At 38.9% G+C, this 20941-nt stretch overlaps 1 protein-coding gene across 1 annotated transcript; it reads left to right on the forward strand.

Annotated features, from left to right (window-relative positions):
- Positions 1–9383: 9383 nt before the first annotated feature.
- On the forward strand, positions 9384–17208 carry IL22RA2 (interleukin 22 receptor subunit alpha 2). Its single transcript, XM_056126361.1, has 5 exons — positions 9384–9444; positions 13470–13620; positions 14948–15126; positions 15987–16156; positions 17059–17208. The coding sequence occupies exons 1-5, from the start codon at positions 9384–9386 to the stop codon at positions 17206–17208; spliced, it is 711 nt and encodes a 236-aa protein (XP_055982336.1).
- Positions 17209–20941: the final 3733 nt, after the last annotated feature.

Here is a 20941-nt window from a genome sequence, read left to right on the forward strand (position 1 = left end):
AACTAGTTCTCTGAGAGTGCTATAATGTCTTGATACATTTAAAGGAAGATTTCTGATTAAAAGTCCAGCTTATTCATTACCTTTCTTGTAGAGACATTTGGGAGAAGGATAAAGTAAATTAAAACTATTTTCTCTTCCCTTCCCACTGTTGATGTTGTGATAAATAGAAATAACAAACATGCTTTGGCTATGGTGCTTCCGCATTTGATTGCGAATGCTCACCAGAGATGCAGTGCTCATACTCAGCCACATAGTGATTGTTGGGGGGTTGAACTCTTTAAGCTGTGCTTGCAAACTTGCTCACCAGTGTCTCACTCTTTGATTGTGGTGCTCTCCTGCATTCTAGTTTATGTTTAGCATATGTATAGCTGAGGTTTGATATCACTTGCAGTGCCAGGCATTAAAGACAGCAAAGCAACTGGCACCAAAAGCGAAGCCTTCAGGATTCAGCTCAGTGCCTGAAATAATGCTGGGGATGAAATTTTTGGTCTTATACTTGCAAAGTAGGTCCTAAAGCACTGAGTCATCAACCACACCCCAGGAACAGCATTGCTTTTTTGTTTTCTTGAATTGAATCACTGTGAGATACACAGTTACAAAGCTGTTCATGATCTGGTTTCGGTCACCCATCCCTCAACCAGTGTCCATTTCCCACCACCATATCTAAGTTTCATTTTCCCTCCTCTGCCTCCCTGAGCCCTCCAGCCTGTCTCTATGGCAGGCAATTTCCCTCCCTCCCTTCCTCCCTCTTTCCCTCCCTCCCTCCCTCCCTCTCTCTGCTTCTCTCTCTCTCTCTCTCTCTCTCTCTCTCTCTCTCTCTCTCTCTCTCTCTCTCTCTCTCCCCCCTTTTGGACATCATTGTTTGCCATATAGATACTGAGAGGTTACCATGTTTGTTCCTTTACCTACTTTCAGCATACAGTTCTTATCCAGAGTGATGATTTCCAGCTATCTTTTTTGTAGCGGTCCCTTCTCTATCCTAACTGCCTTCTCCCCCAGCACTTGAGGCAGGCTTCCAACAATGGACCAATCCTCCTGACCCTTGTTTCCACTGTCTTTGGATATTAGTCTCATATCTTTTATTCCACAAATGAGTACCATCATTCTATGTCTGTCTGACTAATTTTGCTCATCAGGATACTGTCCATATTCATCCATGTATAAGCAAATTTCATGACTTCATTTTTCCTAACAGCTGCAAGTATCCCATTGAATAGATACACCATAGTTTCTTTATACAGTCTGTTCTCGAGCAGTGGGTTTTTTCCCTAACCTGTCTATCGTGAATGTGCTGCAATGAAGATAGAAGTACAGATAGCATTTCTGCTGTGTGATTTTAGGCACCCTCGATATATTTCCAGAAGTGGTATTGCTGAGTTGTATGGAAGCTCAATTTCTACCTTTTGGAGGAATACCCATATTATTTTCCAAAATGTTGGGCTAGTTGGCATTCCCACCAACAATAAACAAGATTCCCTTTCTTGCTGCATTCATACCAGCACTGGTTGCTCTTGTTCTTTTTGATGTGTGCCACTCTCTGTGGTGTGAGATGATATCTGATTGTTGTTTTGATTTGCATCTCTTTGATTAGCAACATAGAGCATATTTTCATGTGTCTTTTCGACATTTGTATTTTTTACTTCAAGGGATTTCTATTCATTTATTCTCCCCTATTCTATGATGGAGTTGATTTTTTTTTCTATAATGTTCTACCAACATTATATTATAATTACAATTTTAAAAAACCAACATTACATTATAATGTAACTCCAACAACGGCCAGGATCCAGAGATCATCACACTCAGCTCCTGGGAGAGAACAAGACAGAGTCTCCTACCCTATGCCTGACTGTCTCCACCAGGGCCCAACAGCTGAAGACCACCGAGGCCCAGCCAAGGCCTTGCTGGGAGCATTCTCCACACACTTGGATGAGCCTCACGCATAAAAGAACTGACAGAGGAACCCAGGTGTGTGGGACCCGGGGCTGAGATCTCCAAGCCTGTACAGTTTGGGACTGGACCTGCCAGTAACTAGACAGTTACACCCACCAACTGCCGTGTAACTCCAACAACGGCCAGGATCCAGAGATCATCACACTCAGCTCCTGGGAGAGAACAAGACAGAGTCTCCTACCCTATGCCTGACTGTCTCCACCAGGGCCCAACAGCTGAAGACCACCGAGGCCCAGCCAAGGCCTTGCTGGGAGCACTCTCCACACACTTGGATGAGCCTCACGCATAAAAGAACTGACAGAGGAACCCAGGTGTGTGGGACTCGGGGCTGAGATCTCCAAGCCTGTACAGTTTGGGACTGGACCTGCCAGTAACTAGACAGTTACACCCACCAACTGCCGTGTAACTCCAACAACGGCCAGGATCCAGAGATTATCACACTCAGCTCCCGGCCGCGCGACATCTTATCATCTCATTCCTAATTCGGTCAAACTGGCAGGCTACCAAATGTAACATGCCCACACGGCAGAGTCTGGCAAACTCCCCGTGGTATACCCAATATGCCAAATACCAGTAACAATGATGGGTCTCATTCTCCTAACCCTGAAAAAGCCTTGAATATGGCACTTTAAAAAAAAAAATCTCAGGGCTAGGACGAAGAAGACGTTACTGGCACCTGCTCGAGGCAATCGACGAACAACAGGGTGGTCATGATCGTGATCGTGAATGTTCTACCAGTGCCAAAAAATTGTAAGTCTACAACTGTACCTCATGGTGTCTCATTAGTAAAAATTAAAAAATTTAAAAAAAATAAAATAAATTTTAAAAAGTTCTACCAGTGCCTTATATAAATAACTTTGATGCTAACCCCTTATCAGATGGGTACTGTGTAAATAATTTTCCCCATTCTGTGAACTGTCTTTGTATCTTGTTCACTCTTTCTTTCTTTCTGGGTCACACCCAGAGATGCTCAGGGGTTACTCCTGGCTTTGCACTCAGGAATTACTCCTGGCGGTGCTCAGGGGACCATATGGGATGCTGGGGATTGAACCCTGGTCGGCCACGTGCAAGGCAAATGCACTACCCTCTGTACTGTCACTCCAGTCCCTCACCGTTTCTTTTGAGTTGCAGAAACTTCTTACTTTAGTGTAGTTTCATTTGTTTCTCTTTGCTTCAACTTGCTTGGTCAGTCATTTTTCCTATCTTTGAAGATGCCTTTAGCTTCAGTGTCATGGAGGGTTCAGCCTACATTTTCCTCGATGTACCTTATAGATTGAGGTCCATGTTGAGGTCTTTAATCCATTTGACCTGACTTTTGCCAGCACTATTTTTTAAAAATGCTTTGACTCATGTAACCAGCTCCTTTGTCATAAATTAACTGTCCATATATCTGGGAGTATTTCTCTGGGCTCTGCATTATCTTCCATTGACCTGAGAGCATATCTTTTTTCGAACATCACCCTGCTTTGATTGGTCTAACTTAGAGTACGGTTTAAACTCAGGAAAGTAACGACTTTCCATCTTTGTTTTCTTAATTACTTTGGCTGTTCAAGAAGTTTTGTGGTTCCATACAAATTTTAGAGTTCTAATTTCTTGAAGAATGCCTTTGATATTTTTATATGAATTGCATTGAATCTGTATATTGCTGTGGAGTAAGATGGTCATTTTGATACTGTTAATTCTTCTAATCCATGAACATAGAATACTTTTCCATTTACTGTATAATTCTTCCACTCCCTTTGTTAAGTTGATTCCTAGGGACTTGATGTTTGTGAATACCTTTAAATGAAGTTCATTATTTTTGTTTCTTCTTGTTTTTTATTTGCATATAGAAATGCAAAAGATTTTTGTGCACTGATGTTACCTGCTACTTTACTATATTAGTTTATTATTTTTTAAGGGTTTTGCATGATGGGGCCACACTTGGCAGTGCTCAGGGGTTATTTCTGGCTCTGTGCTCAGGGATAACTCCTGACAGGGCTCAGAAGATCATTTGGGGTACCAGGGATCGAACCCAGGGCTGCCATGTGCAAGGCAAATGCCTTACTCCAAACCTAATGATATTTTTATCTCTGATAAACTCCCAAAGATTGTTTACTTCTTCCTGTGTATTTTTCCAAGATATCTGATAATCTTTGCATTATACCTTTATTATAAAAATGCTTTTAGCACACATCAGCTAGGTTCTACCATCTAGAAGAAGAATTAATGAACATGTGCTTTTTAAATAACTATGAATAAATGTCCATGCTATTCAAGTTCTAAAATGTATCACTTTAAGGAGCATACAATTTGAAAAAACATTTCACCAAGATGCTACCTTACCATTAATGTAATGTAATTCTTTCCATTATGTAGCAATTATGAGTTTACTAGGTCTAAAAAGTGAATGGTAGAAATGTTTAGTGATTTAAACTGTAGATTCAGTGACCCTAGATATAGTAAAAGAGTTAAGACACTTGCCTTTCATGTAGCTGACCCCTGTTCAATCCCCGGCACTATGCATGGTCCCCTGAACCAGGTATGATTCATGAAGTACCACCAGATGTGCCTCCCAAAACAACAACAAAAAATAAACTGAGCGAGATAATTATTTTAAATAATTATTCAAAAATAGGAACTGTAAATTATTGTTACAGCCCTGGAAGATCTCAGCATGTATATTCTTAGTAATAACACATCTTTGGGCCCCTAAAATCAAACCATCTGGTAGGGTTGGTCAAGAATCAACTGGGAGTGGGTTCTGAACTCTCTTGCTTAGGAACTCCACCCCCCAAAATAGCAGTGAATTGAATTATACGCCAGTATGCAGTAAGCTGTATTAAAACATCAAGTCCCTAATAGTACACAAAATCATGTGAAAGAAATAATGCAGGTCTGAATTGAACTGAGTTGATATTGTGGCCACATGGTGTCATCACTGTAGCGCGTAAGCAGCGTTTCCTGCCTAGGTGTCCCTAAATATAGTTTCAGTTCTACATAATTCTTCTCTCTTCTTCTGTGATAATTTTTTCTTCTTCCTGTAACAGGTGTCATATCGGTATTGATTCAGCAGAAACTTCTAGAGCTATTTTTCAAAAGAAGTATCTGTAGTTGGAATTATAGGCAGTAAATTACCCTGAGAAGACCCAGCACATCACCACAATATATAGGGTAATTAATGCCTTTTGGGGAAAGGACTATGAAAATATAGTAACCCAGAACTGGGCTAGTATGTTTTGTTTGTTTTATAAAGACAGCATTAGAGAAAATTTGTTTTATTTTGTTTTTTTTTGTTTTGGTGCTCAGGACTTACTCCTGACTCTGTGTTCAGGGATCACTCCTGGCTGACTTAGGGAACACAAGGTTCTGAGGAACTAACCTGGGTCATTGGGTCATCTACATGCCTAACCCCTTTACTATTTCTTTGATACCTACTTATATTTTTTTAAGGGAGAGAAAAATACAACTCTGTAATAGGTAAATAGGACAAATACTATTAAAAAGCTATTTTAACCATATCGCATCATAGCAGTGTAGTCCAGAATTTCAAGCTGGAAACAATTATACTGATATATAGAGCAGGTATCTAGATTTTTACCTATTTTGTTAAAACTTCTATGTCAGTGTTCTTTTCAAATGATTGTATTAATTACCAGGTGTATAAATCAGAGCATAGTCCTGAGATGTTAGAATTGTTTGATGAGTATAGCATAATTTCACAATTGTAATTTGTGACTTTTTTCATTGTAGATTTTTTTATTCCAACCATTATTGTTTTTATATTCTTCCTGCTTTTTGTTGTGGTATTTGCAAACTGTCACATGAAGGAAATTTATCCATTTAAGAGAAAAAGCATCATGTTACCCAAGTCCTTGGTAATGTGCTTAAATATTATTTAGTTATGTATACTAAAATTTTCAATATTTTTGGCATTTACTTGATTTTTATTTTGGGGTAGGATGATGTTCATTAAGCAGTATGTTCCATATTAGAAGTCAGTCTCACGTTCCATGCCCAAATTTTTACTACATGCCAGACACTCTGATACATGAGGTGAAAACACAGTCAGGACATCTGTAAGGGGCTTTAAGTCTAGTGAGAGAAAAATTATTTAGTGGAGTATACTGAAATCCTTCAGATATAAAGATCTCTATATGGGCTAGTGAGAATTTGGCTCAATTTTGGGAAGTGTAGTTTTAGTTTGACTTTTCCCAAAACAGTGATATCTTAGGAGTCTGGAGGGGCAGACAGGAGTTTATAGTTTCTCAGGGATAAACAGTATTTGTTGAGGCCCTGCCCCAAAAAAGCTTGAAACTTTGAAAGTCTTTACTGGTGCACTTGTTTATGCTTAGAGTGTAGAGGAGTAGATGACCCAAAGGAAGGGCAGTCTAGAAGTTTGACATTTCAATGTCTGACATGCAGAGACCATTGAGGAAAAGAACACTTACTGGCCTCGGAATTATAAATATCTAAAATAATAGGGAAAATATCTGTGATTGTGCAAAAGCATGTGTAAGTTGGTATAAAAATGTTACATTTCAAGTGAATAAGAACTATAAGCAATTTTCACAAGTGAATTATAATTATCCTTTTTAAAAAATAAATCACCATGAGATACACAGTTACAAAGTTGGACATGATTGGGTTTTAGTCATAAAATGTTCCAACACTGTCCCTTCACCAGTGTATATTTCCCACCACCAATGTCTCCAGTTTCCCTCCCTCCATCTCCTCCCACCCCAGCTTACTTTTATGGCAAGCACATTTCTTCTTTCTGTCTCTCACTCTCTCTCTGTCTTTCCTTTTGGACATTATGGTTTACAAGCAGGAAATGAAAGTTTGTCATGTTTGTCTCGTTATCTACTTTCAGCACTCAGTTCTTATCCAGAATGATCATTCCCAACTATCATTTTCACAGTGGTCCCTTCTGTATTCTAACTGCCCTCCCCTGCTACCACTTCTGGCAAGCTTCCAACCATGGACTAGTCCTTCTGGTCCTGATTTCATTTGTCTTTGGGTATTAGTCTCATGCTACGTTTTTTATATCCCACAAATGAATGCAATCATTCTGTCTGTCCCTCTCCTTCTGACTCATTTCACTATAATGATACTCTCCTTGTCCATTCATTTATAAGAATTTCATGACTACATTTTTCCTGGTGGCTGCTTAGTATTTCATTGTGTAGATACACTATAGTTTCTTTATCCAGTGGTTTATTCTCTGGCACTCTGGTTGTTTCCAGATTTTGGCTATTGTGTAAAGAGCACAGAAGTGCAAATGACATTTCTACTGTATGTTTTTGGGTCCCCTGGGTATATTCCCAAAGTGGTATTGCCAGGTCATATGGAAGTTCAATTTCTAGCTTTTTGAGGAATGCCCATAATGCAAAAATTCTGGATCAGTGTGTATTCCTACCAACAATGAAGGAGAGTCCCTTTTACCCAGAATCTGCGCCAGTGCTGGTTGTTTTTGTTCTTTTTGATGTGTGCCTGTCTCAGTGGTGTAAGATGGTATCTCATTGCTGTTTTTATTTGCATCTCCTTCATAATTAGTTATGTAGAGCATTTTTTCATGTGCCTTTTGGGCATTGTCAAAGCAACTTCTACAGGATGCTACTTCACACTTCTCAGAAAGGGAACAACCTCAATATCCATAAAGAACAATCGTAATGGCACTAATAAAAAGTAGAAGAATCCTGTAGGTATAGTATACCATGCAGTAGTGCCATAAACCTACCACAGTTTTCCACTGAGTGTGAAGAATTCATTCTCAAGACTAGAGACATTATACTGCAATGTAGGTGTGCTTGCCTTGCATACGGCTGACCCCGGATCAATCCCAGGCACTGTACTTGCCTCCGGAGCATAGCCAGGAATGATCCCTGAGCATACAGCCAAAAGTATGCTAGGAGCCCAGCAGCCTTGCCCTTGAAGCACAGAGAACTAAGTTTGGGGATCTATATATCCTATTGTGTTTATCCAAGTAACTGAGTATTAATAAGGAGTAAACTTAATTGTTTGATATGTACAACTATAGGGAAAGAGAAAAGCAATATAGATGTCCCTGGAAGATAGAGTATCTCCTTGAGTTAATCCCCCCAGGATAATTGCCTCCACTGAAATGTTTTAAATGATCAGTCACACCTATGTGCCGTCCTATACCTCAACTCACTCAGATGTTCTATAAGTATGCTAGCAGCTCTACATTAAGCGGTCTGTGGTCCCCTGTCTCTTTATTCCTCTGCTGGAGACTAGGGGAGGTGGTTCTCAGACACTAAACACCTTACTTACCCACAATTTGAACTCACAATGATGTGCCTCTAACAACATATTTTTAAAAACTTGTTAAGAAAACTTGTTAAGAAAGGTGACAATAAGTCATAGTAAGAGACAGCTAACCTAGTTCTATCAGCTTCAAAGAAGATATGAAAAAGATCTAATAAAATTTACAGTGATTGTTCTCTACATTTATTGTTTTGAAGTACTATTTCATTTGACAGGCTCAGATTGGTGCTAGATTGGTGGAAAGTAAGAGTGGAATGAAATAGATGACAGTTCAGTTGATTGAGATCCAGGCCATCATGATGCAGGAGAAAGTATGGCAGGAGGCCTGTATTGAGCCATAGGGTGTGGAAGATGTAAGATATACTATGGAGGCTAGCCAGGAACCTCCCAGGATGGGAAGAACAGAAAGAATCTGTTAGAATCTGCACCTTCTGGAACCACCACCAATGACCCTGAGATCTGCAGCTGCCAAGGCATGAAGTCTTTTGGTAAATTTCTAGTCACTGGCAACCTCTCTGCCTCCTGTGGAAAGATTCCCTTTCATTTCATTCATCCAGTTTTGAACACCTTGCCCTCCTCTTCCCTTTAGTATGCCAACCTCAGTGTTTCGACCTTGTCATAGTTAACAAAACCTTAGTCCCAACAAAAACAAGCTTTCACATCAAATGTCACAAAAAAAATTGAGGTGATTCTGACATTCATTTTATTTATTTATTTATTTATTATTTTTTATTTGGGGGTCAAACCTGGTGGTACTCAGGGGCTACTTGCAGTTCTGTGCTTAGAGATCACTCCAGGAAGTGCTCAGGGATACATTTGGTGCCAGAGTTAGAATCCAAGTCCACTGCATGCAAAGTGTGTGCTCTACCCACTGAGTTATCTCTCCAGCCCATTTTCAACACTTTAGGTACCTAAAGTTCTGTTTTAGGAAAGGAATGTTGATTAAGTCGACAAAACTATAAGAATTCTGAACCAGAGAGATGGCTCTAAGGGTTGGGACATATGTTTTGCATACAGGATCTCTGATTTGATAATCAGGTGTCACAAGGACTCCTGAAAACCAACAGGCGTGGTTCCCCCTAAAGAAAGAGGTTCTGGCTTGTTTCTGGGCTTTTGTCTCCTTGAGGAGAGATCTTGTTGTCTGAGCAGTGACACCTGCAACCATGATGCCCAAGCTTTATTTTCTAGGCTTCCTCTTCATTTTCTCCCTGGCTGGTATGACAGGTAAGTATTTCATTTCCATTTAATTACTCATAGCTGTGCCCTGTTCGTCTGCTGAGGGGACTTTTAGAACAGCACCTAGGGCTATTCTGAGCTTTGACAAGTTTGGACTTTCTTCCACCACTAAATGGTGAGAAGTCATTAAAGAACAGTTTCCATGGGATTTATGAACAGCAACTAAGGAGAAAGCACACCAGCAGGGGCAGGGAACTTTCTGTAGGACAAATGTATGTTCATATTTCTGCCTGGAATTCATGTGTCAATTTACAATCAAAGAAATGCTGGGAAATTGGCTGATCCCCTCCTTGCCCCAGTTTTCTCATCAGTAAAATGAGGATTTTAGATAATTGAGGATTACGTTCGTTAGTATTTGCTAATTATTTTGAGCAGTACCTGGCACAGCATATATGTGAGAATTCTCAATGTGTGAGAATTCTCCTTTGGCATTAAAAAAGCAGGGATTATTATGTCATCCCAATACAGCTCTGCACAAGACTGTTAGAACCCCAATCAATAGATTGGCACCTCTCAGTGTGAGGGTCTCATGTCCCTGAGATGATGCTGTTGCCCAGAGACTGATAAAATAAAACAATCATTCTTAGAAATGTAGGGACTTTAGCAAACTATACCTTCAACCCTTGTTTTTTTTTTTGGGGGGGGGGTGGAGGGTAGGGAGAGGATACACTGAGTTTTGAGGCATACCTAGATGTTCTCAGAGCTTACGCCTTTCCTCTTTGCTTAGGGATCACCCATGGCAATGCACAGGGGACCAAATGTGGTCCCAGTGATCAAATGAGGGTGAGCTATACACAAGATAATTGTTCTGACACTTATACTATCTCTCTGGCTCTCTTTCTATCCGTGGACATAGCATACAATGGCAGAATTAAACTCTACCAAAATGCCTTGATTTTTCATCTTACCATGCTGGGAATCTTGGGGTAAATGTACTTTAATTCTGAGCGTCCTTATTTATAGTACAGAATAATAAAATCCCTCTCAGATTTGGTGTTTGTGAGGATGACCTAAGATAGAAAGATTTGTGCATAGTTCCCAATAAATGTTTAATGTTCATCTGTGTTCTACGGTCAGTGACTGCTAGCCAGGGAGAGGAAGGGGAGGGAGAAAGAAGAGGAGGAACATGCTCAGCCTCTAAGATATTTTCTCTGCCAGCTTCTCACTCCCAAGGCTTTTACTCTCTTTTTTTGTCCTTGGTGAGAGGCAGGCTCTGGAATCAGTTTGGTTTCACTCACTTTTAGATAAGTTCCTTCACCCCTACAAATTTTAAATTTTTCAGTCTGGAAAAGGAAATACCAACCAGACTAAAGGGTGCTAGGGAAATTAAATGAGTTAAAGCAGGGGGATGTAGACTAATATGCCAGTGATAGCAGTGGTGGTGTTAGAAAATAAAAAGAGAAATCCAGACACTGATGCTAAAAGGCATGAACTATATGTCCTGTGGGTAGTAAATCAATTCTAAGCAGAGCCTTTTTTTCTGGAGAAACCAAGTGGCTAAGGATCACACCCTACAGTGATCAATGGGCTATTCTTGACTGTATGCTCAGGAGTGAGCATTAACAGTGCTCAGAGGACCATATCTGCTGTGTTATGGCTCCAACCCAAGGGTGTTTTTAATTATTATTGATCAGGTAGTGATTCTGATGAGTAAAATTAATGGTGGCATAAATTCTCCAAGTACATACCACCATTTGATACATTTGCAGGAGGCCCAGTATAAAAACAGTAATGGCTAATAGTAGTAACACTAGTATATATAACAGTGATAACACTAATATGAATTTATAAATCCCAGGAAACAACATAGTTCATTTAAACATAAATCTTGACACTTAAAAAGAGTTGAAGTCATGGACTTGAGACTATTTGTTTCTGTTTCAATAATATTTGAGCAAACTCTAAAGGAGTGAAGAAATGAGGAATATGAAAGTTCAGGGCTGTGTTACACAGAAAGGGAAAAGTAATTGCAGAGATGCTCAAAGGGACTCACGTGCCATGGTGGAGCAGAACAAGAGGCTACTCTGGGATGGCGGAAGGTGAGGGCAAGGAGAAGTCAGAGGACATCCTACTTGGTCCTTCTCCGCCCAGCTTCCTATCCTATATCAGAAATTTTGTCCTTGTCCGGGAAGCAAAGCTTTACTCTGCTCACCTTGGGTTTTTAGAAGGGACTTCCTCAACAAAATTAACAAGAGATTGGCAAATGAAATTTCTTTTTTTAGTGAGGGACAGGACACAACTCTCAGTACAAGGGAACAGCTCCCAGCTCTATGCTATGGGCTCTCTCCCTGCTCATGGAGCTAGTAGGGGCGAACTTGGGCCTTCTTCATAGAAGCATGCCCTCAGTTCCTCAAACAATCTCTCTAGGCTGAGACTGAGCTTATTAACACATACAGCAGAAATCATGTGGGAGAATAAACACAAAGTGGTGGTTCAGGATTCCAGCATATTCGATATCTTCAACAAGGAAGATCTATTTTCACATATTTGCAAGGGCATTACAAGACAAAGAGCACTGCTCTAAAGGAACAGATTGTTGGCAGGTAAATATTTGGAGTGGGGTTTGTTGGTAGATTCCACCATTGCCATTTTGGGGCTATTAAGAGTCTTATTTTCAGTAGAAAGAGAATGTATATCCTGCCTTGAGACAGAAAAGTACACAGGGAAGGAACTTTCCCTGCCTTTGCTTATTCTTAATTGTCTTCAGCTTAAAAAGTTTTTATGTCACATGCATCTTTGAGGGTGACATATTTAGGTTTCCTTCAGATAAAATATTAGAATTTTTTCACATGTCAGAATTTTTTACACAGATGGGACTAAATACAGGTGGAGTTGGGACACCCACATTGATCTGAGGAAGAAAGTTGGGAAAAGGCAGTGTAAAATGATCCTCTCTTGTGTCATGATTGCTACAGATATCCTTCCTAGGAACATTAGACCCCATGACTGGATCTCAGGCATATGTCTGCCCACAGCATGGACCAGAGCATCTGAACAATTACATGGTGGGGGGGAAGGTTTGCCAGGAGCCAGGATGTAGGCAGGTATAGCCACTCAAGAGTGGGTCAACAAAAGTTAACATGGAGTAAGATCGGGCCCATGGACAGAGGAAGTGGATACTGATCAGACTTCAGAGGTTGAGTAAGACCCCCCAAAAAGAAGGAACATAGTGCTGAATTCAGGTCCTGGAAAGAACAAGTCTCTGGCATAATGTTGCCTCAGATTAGTGGCCAATGACAGTGGTCATGCAAAGTCCTGTGAAGGTGTAAAAATGGCCCTGGCAAAGGTCTTTGCTATAAGCCATTACTTTTCTTCTCCATCAGAGAAGTGATGAATGAAAGTATTTTTTCACTGCCATTTACTTCTCTGCAGCTTGGGAATGTTGCGGGAAGCTACTGTGTGTGTTGGTATTGTCTAACACATAATTTTCTACGCAGCTCAGATAGAGAAGGAATCATCAAGTTAAGGATGCTAGGAGGGTCCTCTCAGGATGGAAGATGCGGGCTGAAAGTAGACTATAGACCAAACATGATGGCCACTTAATACCTCTACTGCAAACCACAATACCCAAAAAAAGAGAGAGAGAGCTAAAGGGAATGCCCTGCCACAGAGGCAGGGTGGGGGGAATGGGGTGAGGTGGTGGGAGGAATGCTGGGATCATTGGTGGTGGAAAATGGGCACTGGTGGAAGGACGGGTACTCGACCATTGTATGACTGAAACACAAGCATGAAAGTTTGTAAGTCTGTAACTGTACCTCACGGTGATTCACTAATAAAAAATTTAAAAAATAAATAAAAATAAAAGCAAAAAAAAAAAATAAAGCACAATTTTCTGAAAGCTTATCAGGCATATCAGCACATTGGAGATTCAAAATGTTGATTTCTTACTCCACTGCCATTGGCACTTAGAGTGACAGTTTCAGGGAATATTGAAGATTTACATGGAAATATGTTTTTTCTAACAAGGTTAGTACTCATATCCAGAGTAAGTAATTTTCCTTCTCTTTTATTAGAAACGCAGTCAAATTGTGAGTCTCTGAAACCTCAGAAAGTGCATTTTCAGTCCAGAAATTTCCACAACATTTTGCACTGGCAGCCTGGGAGAGCTTGTACCTCCAACAACAATTTCTCTAACGGCATTTTCTATGCTGTGCAGTATAAAATGTAAGTAATTTAAGCTTCCTCCAGTTTAAAGAGATGTTTGCTGGGATTCCACCAAAGGGGTTGAGAAGAATCATAGGAGAGTCAAGAATATCTTGTCTCCATTAAACTCACCATGGTGACACAAAATGTATGATGATGTTCAGTGTTTTCGGAAGAAAGTTTGTCCTAGAAAGACCCAGAACAAAATTCTTGCAGGTTAAGTCAGAACCTGGCGCCCAGTGGGCTCTCAATACATAACTGTTGAGTAAATATTGAAAGAAACTTATTTTGCACACACAGTAAAATATCACAAGCAAAAAGAAACCAGTCATTACAGCTAAATTTAGCTAGCAAATACAATGAACCATCAATAGTAATTTAAAATATCAAATTATATTCAATATTATTTGTTGGTTCTTTTTACTTGTCTCTTTTGATTTGATGAAACTATTTTAATTATGTAGTTCATTGAGTACAGACACTACCAATATTCCTCTTTATGTGCTAGACAGCTATCCTTCAAACCCTTCAACAAGATATCTTAGAAGCCAGCTTCTAATTACTGCTCTGTTCCCACAATCATCTTGATGCATTTTCTCTGATGTAACTAGTAAGGAAGTAAAACTTCAATCTCCTTATTATACTATCAGTGTAGCAAAATGTTAATTATATCATCATCTGTTGATCAAATATCTAATTGGCGATCAATCACTGTAAATCAGCTCACCTGACTCTTTGACTCACTATCCTATTTTTAAGACCTTTCTTTCCATATTTTTTATTAAAGCTCTGTGATTTACCAAGTAAATAAATTTACTTACTTATCATAGTTGAGGTTTAGATATTCAATATTGCAGCAACAATCTCACCACCAGTGTCAACTTCCCCCCACAAATGTTCCAAGGTTCCTTCCCATATGCCCCCTGCCTCCATCTTGCCCGCTTGACAGACACTTCCTAAATATGCTTGTAAAAATTTGAGCCTCTTGATTTCATTGTTGTTGACTTTGTGGTTTGAATATTTTGTTCTGCCATTCCTTAACACCACTTTTGTGCCTGAGTCCCCTGACATACAAATAGAGAGGTGGGGGATAGAGACAATAATCAATCAGAGCCATCAACTGTCCAGTATATTGATAATTGAGGATAAATTTCAGGCAATCTGAAAAACTAATAGGCTGGGAAAAAACTTTTTTGAAACACTTTTGGTGAAAAAAAAAGGAACTTTTTTTATGAAAAAAGGAACTTTTTTCAATCAATTGTTTTTGATGAAAGAAAGGAACATCAAAAAAGCACTTTTGATAAAAAGAAAAAAAGAATCTTGGATATTTGTCTTTTCCTTTCTATAGATATGGAGAGGGATCATGGATAAATAAAGAAAACTGTAGTGATACTCAACAACTCTTTTGTGACCTTACGACTGAGACTTCACTTATACGAGAATCTTATTATGGGAGGGTGAGGATGAACTACACTGGGAGGCTCTCAGACTGGGTGGTCACAAAACGATTTATTCCCTTTTGGAAAAGTGAGTATATGGAGTTTATTTCCACTTGTTCTTCCTGCCTTTGAATTGCTCTCACAGAACTTGGCTGACTACCAGATACTTTGCTTGGATCTACACCATCATGTCATTTTAGACCTAATCCTCAGAATAATGTTCAACTTCCCCCAGCCCCATTTAACAGCTTTGAAAAACAAGACACAGTAGCCTTAGTTTCCTTGGCTGCCCCAGTCAATGTAACATAAGTTAGAGTTCGAATTCTTCTGAATGCGGAGCTGATGCTCTACCCTCTACCAGGTCTTTACTGCCTAAAAAAGAGAAAGTTTTTAGATAGCAAAAAAAGAGAGGTTCATTATCCTTCCTTAACTTGATGGTGAAGTTCCTGAAAATCTCTCTAAATAATTACTTACTTTGGAAATTTAGATTATTAGGTACCTCTCCCAAAGGGAAAACCTAAAAGTGCTCTCTTATATCCAACTCCCAAAGTCATGTTTTCTTCTAATCTTGTCATAATTACAAAATAATATTATATACAAATACATTAAGGTGTAAATTATAAAAGAAATATTTTGTTTCATTTATAATGGTCTTCTATAATTCCATATCCACTTAGCTTTTTTGAGTAACTTTTTAAAGGCACTCTTCACTTTACATTCACATGTACCAAGAATAATGAAATAGTTAAACTGGAGCTGATCTTGTTAAAGATATCATGATGATCCTGGTCCACTCAACTGCCTTTCCTTTCTTGTGCTTAGCCCTGAATGGAATCATTTTATAATAATTTTGCGGGATCTCTGAGTTTAAAAGTGATGCTATTGTGTGTATCCACTAAAATATTACATTTTCAAATAATTTGTCAACCTTTTCTTTTATTTTACCAGCAAAAATAGACTCTCCATACATGAATGTAACACAAGGTAACCAGTCTTTGTTGGTGAGTCTCTGTCCTCCAAATTTACCTAGTAGAGCTCCCAGAGAGAACAGTATGACAATGGAGAAATACTATGAACTATTATATCGAGTCTTTATAACTAATATGTCCCTGGGAAAGGTAAGTTCAGAAGAATAGATATGCTTAATTCTTTCTTTTGTTCATCAGTCATATGATGTCTATCTTTTCACTACTTCCTCTTTTGCTTCCTTACCTTTTTCAATTTGTTCTCACTTTCCCCCTGATAGATAAACAACTAGAATTTGGTGTTTGCATCAGAATGTTTGGTGCATGTGTATGTTGTTTGTTTTTATCTTCTTTGTTTTTCATTCTATTTCCACATGTTCATGTTTGCATGTCTAATGAAGAAATTAATGTGATTTAATTCTACTTGACAGACACAAAATTTAATTTTTTGAACTTTATCTTAAGTTGTCTTTGGATTACAGCATTATATATATTTGTGGCAATTTTTTTGATGTTATAATGCACTTGATCTTAGCTTAGTGGTTAACTGGTGTCCATTGAAGAGACGATCTTGGTTACTTTGACTGAAATGGATAGGACTCATTACAACTGGTTGACATTATCCTAGAAATAACAAACAATATTTTAAGACATCCAGCTACAGTAAACAAAATGCTTCTATACTCTGGAATGATTAAAAAAATGGAGAAGATAGAACCATAAAATTCCAATTAGTTGTGCTCTATGTGGCCACATACTCTAGGTCTATAGTTTCATCCAAGTCTACTCTATTCTCCATGCTGTACAGTTTGAATTCTTGAAAAAGAGACTGATCATATGTCTGTCTATCAGCAAGCCTCAGTGAGAATTTATATGTTGCCTATCAAATCATGACTGTCCCTAACAGTCTCTAAGTCTCTGGACTGGGATGATACTCCTAAGAAGAAACTGTAGCTCATCTTCTACTGTCCTACATGTCCTTTCTAATAAAAATGGAGCAAATAAGTGACTCATTGAGAACAATTTATCATCTCTTTTTTCTCTCTTTTATATAGGAACAAATGGTATATGAAGGAACTCAAAGGATTGTTGAAATTGAAGCTCTAACACCTCACCAAACCTTTTGTGTAGTGTCTGAAATGTATCAGCCAAAGTTTGGCAGAAGAAGCCAGAGAAGTGAAAAGAGATGTGTGAAAATTTCTTGAAGTGGTCTGGAACTTCACCATATGGAAACAAAAATTGCTCTGAGAGTGGAAGGGATCTTGATTGAATGATCTTATTAGAAGCTACATTTATATTTTCTTAAAGTAATATTCTCCATCATGCTTTTATAACTTTTTTGCTTATTCATTCCTCTTTCTTTATATTTTACATGTAAGAAAAATGTAAACAGTAGTTCTGCAGTGGAAAAAAAACAATAATAGTGTTTAAAGAAGACAGAGCAAAGAGTTGTGTAAAACTCAATTCATTATTTTTTAATGCTGCATACCTAAGAATAATCTTTGTTTTAGGTAGCTAAATCAATTTTTAGAATCAAAGAAGTGGGACGGGGGCCAGAGCAATAGCACAGCAGGGAGGACATTTGCCTTGCATGCAGCCGACCCAGGTTCAATCCCCGGAATCCCATATGATCCCCCAAGCACCGCCAGGAAGTGAGTGCAAAGTTAGGAGGAACCCCTGAGCATCACAGGGTGTGACCCCCCCAAAAAAAAAGAAAAACAAGTGGGACAGAGAGATTGTTCATGGCTCAAGTACATGCTGTGCATGTTTGGTTGTTTTTTTGTTTTATTTTGGTTTTATTTTTTTCAGTTTCTGTTTGTTTGTTGGGGGGCCAGCAGTGCTCAACACCTGCTCCTGGCTCTGCGCTCAGGGATCAGTCTTAGTGGTGCTTATGGTTCATATGTGGTGCACTGGTCAGCAGTATGCAAGGCAAATACCCTACCTTCTGTACTATCACTCTGGCCCTCATGCATTTATTTTTTATTATGAACTATTTCTAATAAATCAATGTTTACTTTTAAGTTCTATTTAGGATAAATAACAGCATTTGTAAAGCTTCATGGTTCTCAGATTAATATGTAGATAAAGATATAAGCAATACTATCTAAATATCTGAAGATACATTTTAAATAAAATTTTCTTCATGTAACTCACCCCTATGAACCATTTTTTTTCTTTTTAAATTTTAGTTTAGTTTTGTTGGCTGATTAGTTGGTTGACTGTTGGTTTGGGGTCCACATCTGGCTGTAGCTTGATCTTTACTTCCAGCTTGGTGCTTGAGTTCTAACCTGGTGGTGCTCAGGGAATCAGGCCATGCTATTAATTAAACTCAGTGCTTTTTGCACAGGCAAAGTAAGTGCACTGACCAATTCCCACCCATATATTTGTTTTTAATTATTGCCTTAGAAAGGTATATCCTTATTCTCAAAATTGGATGTAATTTTTGCTAGCAATTAAGTATAAAAGAAACCTTAACTCCAAGTGAATTAATTGACCCTTCTGCCCAAGGGTCTCTTTCCTTAGGACTTTAATGATCTCTATATACCAGGATCTTGTGAATGACAGTGTTATTGAGGACATGGAATGAAGGTGGGGGGACAGATAAAAAAGATTGTTTGATATTGAAAGAAAGCAGTGGATGGTGGGCTAATAAGGGGATGAGACAATTGCTAGCAGGGATTATAAGGTCAGTGAAAGTCCTCGCAACGATCTAGTGGCTCTCCTGTCTCTTAGTATAAGTGTACACCTAAGGCCCAGTATGAGCAGAAGAATGCTGCCTTTTTCACTTAGACTTAGGCTTAGACTTATACATGTATTAAGATGGGATTTTTTGTGTGTGAAGAGCTATCTATTAGAGAGTATGTGTCTTATCCGGTTGAAAATTTCTCTAAAGTATGATTTTAATTTCTCTAAAGTATGATATGTTTTAAGTCATATACAATTACATACAATAACAAATAGGCTAAAATTATTCATAAATGCATTAAAGAAAACAATAAGGAACAGAGAAAAAGCTAGAGAACTGCTTTTCCATACATAGAAAAATTAATTTGGCAATAAATATAGAAACAAAATAGCTGCATCTCTATATTTAGATTATGTAATTTTTGCTTATACCTCTTGTTTCTTGTTATTTGGGGAGAATAAATGGAGTGTATGAGAAGTAAGGATTTTGTGTGATCAATAGAACTTGAGATTATGAAATTCAATTGTATCTTACCTGATTTTAAAAATAGTTTTGTTTGATTTATGGATGTTATTAGGTTGAATCAAATGGGGTGCTTATGTTTGTATTGCTATACTTTCATGCTTATATGAGTTACTTAGCCATGATTTAGGCAATAAACTATTCTGTTAAAATGATAATTGTCACACTATTGTATTGGGACCATCCTGCCACATGAAGTCAATTAATATTTTGATTTTTTTCTTTAAATTTAAATGTTTGTTTGAGGGTTTTAAAATTTTATTTTATTTTTATAATGTTCACAATAGCTTCTTAGAGATAGTATTCAAACCCCAATCCCACCACCACGCATCTTCCCACCACCATAAGAGGAAAATGTGTGAAGATTGTTGTATTTCATCCTGGAGCCATTTAAGCCCTTGAATAAGATATTATAAGCATGTATATTAACTCCAAACAATGTGTGCTACTTTTGGGCTAGCGTATAAGCGGTGGTTCTGTGTTCCTCTCTTCTGGGAGCTTTATTTCATAGTCTCCAGATCTTGGCCGTTGATGAGATTGTATGCCACCGGGGGGGGGGGGGGGCAGTTTGTGGTTGTGACTGCCAAGCTACTGGAAAACTGGGGAGCTGGGGAGAGGAGGTCCAGTCCCACTCTGAGCGAGCTTGGAGATCTTGGTCAAGGGTCTGGCATACCTATGTTTTTCTGCAGGTTCCCTCATAGGTGAGGCTTGTCCCAGCCTGTGGAGAGCAGCCTTGAGCATGACTGTGCACTTGGGTTCTGGAGGTTTTCAGCTGCCAGCGGTTCTGCTGGGGCAGGGAGTTGCCCCCGGTGAGAATAGCCTGGTGTGGGTGGGGTCAGGACATTCTCTAGGGTTTTTTTTTTAAGGATGCAATATAAAATCTGCCAGATGAAATCCTAATTAGACTTTTTACACTTACATTGGGCTGGAGCGATAGCACAGCGGGTAGTGCGTTTGCCTTGCATGTGGTCTACCCGGGTTCGATTCCTCCATACCTCTTCGAGAGCCTAGCAAGCTACCGAGAGTATCCCGCCTACAGGCAGAGCCTGAACGCTACCTGTGACTTATTCAATATGCCAAAAACAGTAATAACAAGTCTCACTTCATTTTCCTGGAGTGAGTAGACAACATTGGGCTACACTAGCATGCGACAGGGGCGAATAGAGACGTTACTGGTGCCTGCTCCAGCAATTCGATGAACAACAGGAAGACATGGTGCTCCGGTGCTACAATTGCTACACTTACATTAAGTTCTCACTAGAGAAAGTGGTCAAAGACAACTCTACCTTAACAAGTTCTCAGGTCCCCAAACTTTGTCTCCTCCCTGGACCTAGCTTTAAAAACAAAACATTTCTCAATTCTACATTGCAAACAAATGCAACTGTTTATCAGTATAATTTCTCTAATCAGGGTTATCCTTGATTCTTTATCACACTTCAGTTGTAAACTATACAGTGATTTTTTAATTTTTAAGTCTTAAAACCAAAATTATTATTCTGTCCAATGCCCTGGATGACTTGATTCCATTTCCCATACTATCTTAGACCTCCCCCACTAATTCTCACTGTACTCACTTTGCTTTGATGCCTGAACTGTTTCCTTGGTCTTCAAATACAAATGTTCTGGGTCTTTTACCAGCTGTTTTCTGTGAGGTATGGCTCAAGATAACTGTCTTAGATCAGGTCTATACTGATAGGTCTTTTGCCTATCAATAATGTTTCTTTTTACCA

Source organism: Sorex fumeus, unplaced genomic scaffold, assembly GCF_029834395.1.
Source record: "Sorex fumeus unplaced genomic scaffold, SorFum_2.1 ptg000061l, whole genome shotgun sequence".
Classification (NCBI taxonomy): domain Eukaryota; kingdom Metazoa; phylum Chordata; class Mammalia; order Eulipotyphla; family Soricidae; genus Sorex; species Sorex fumeus.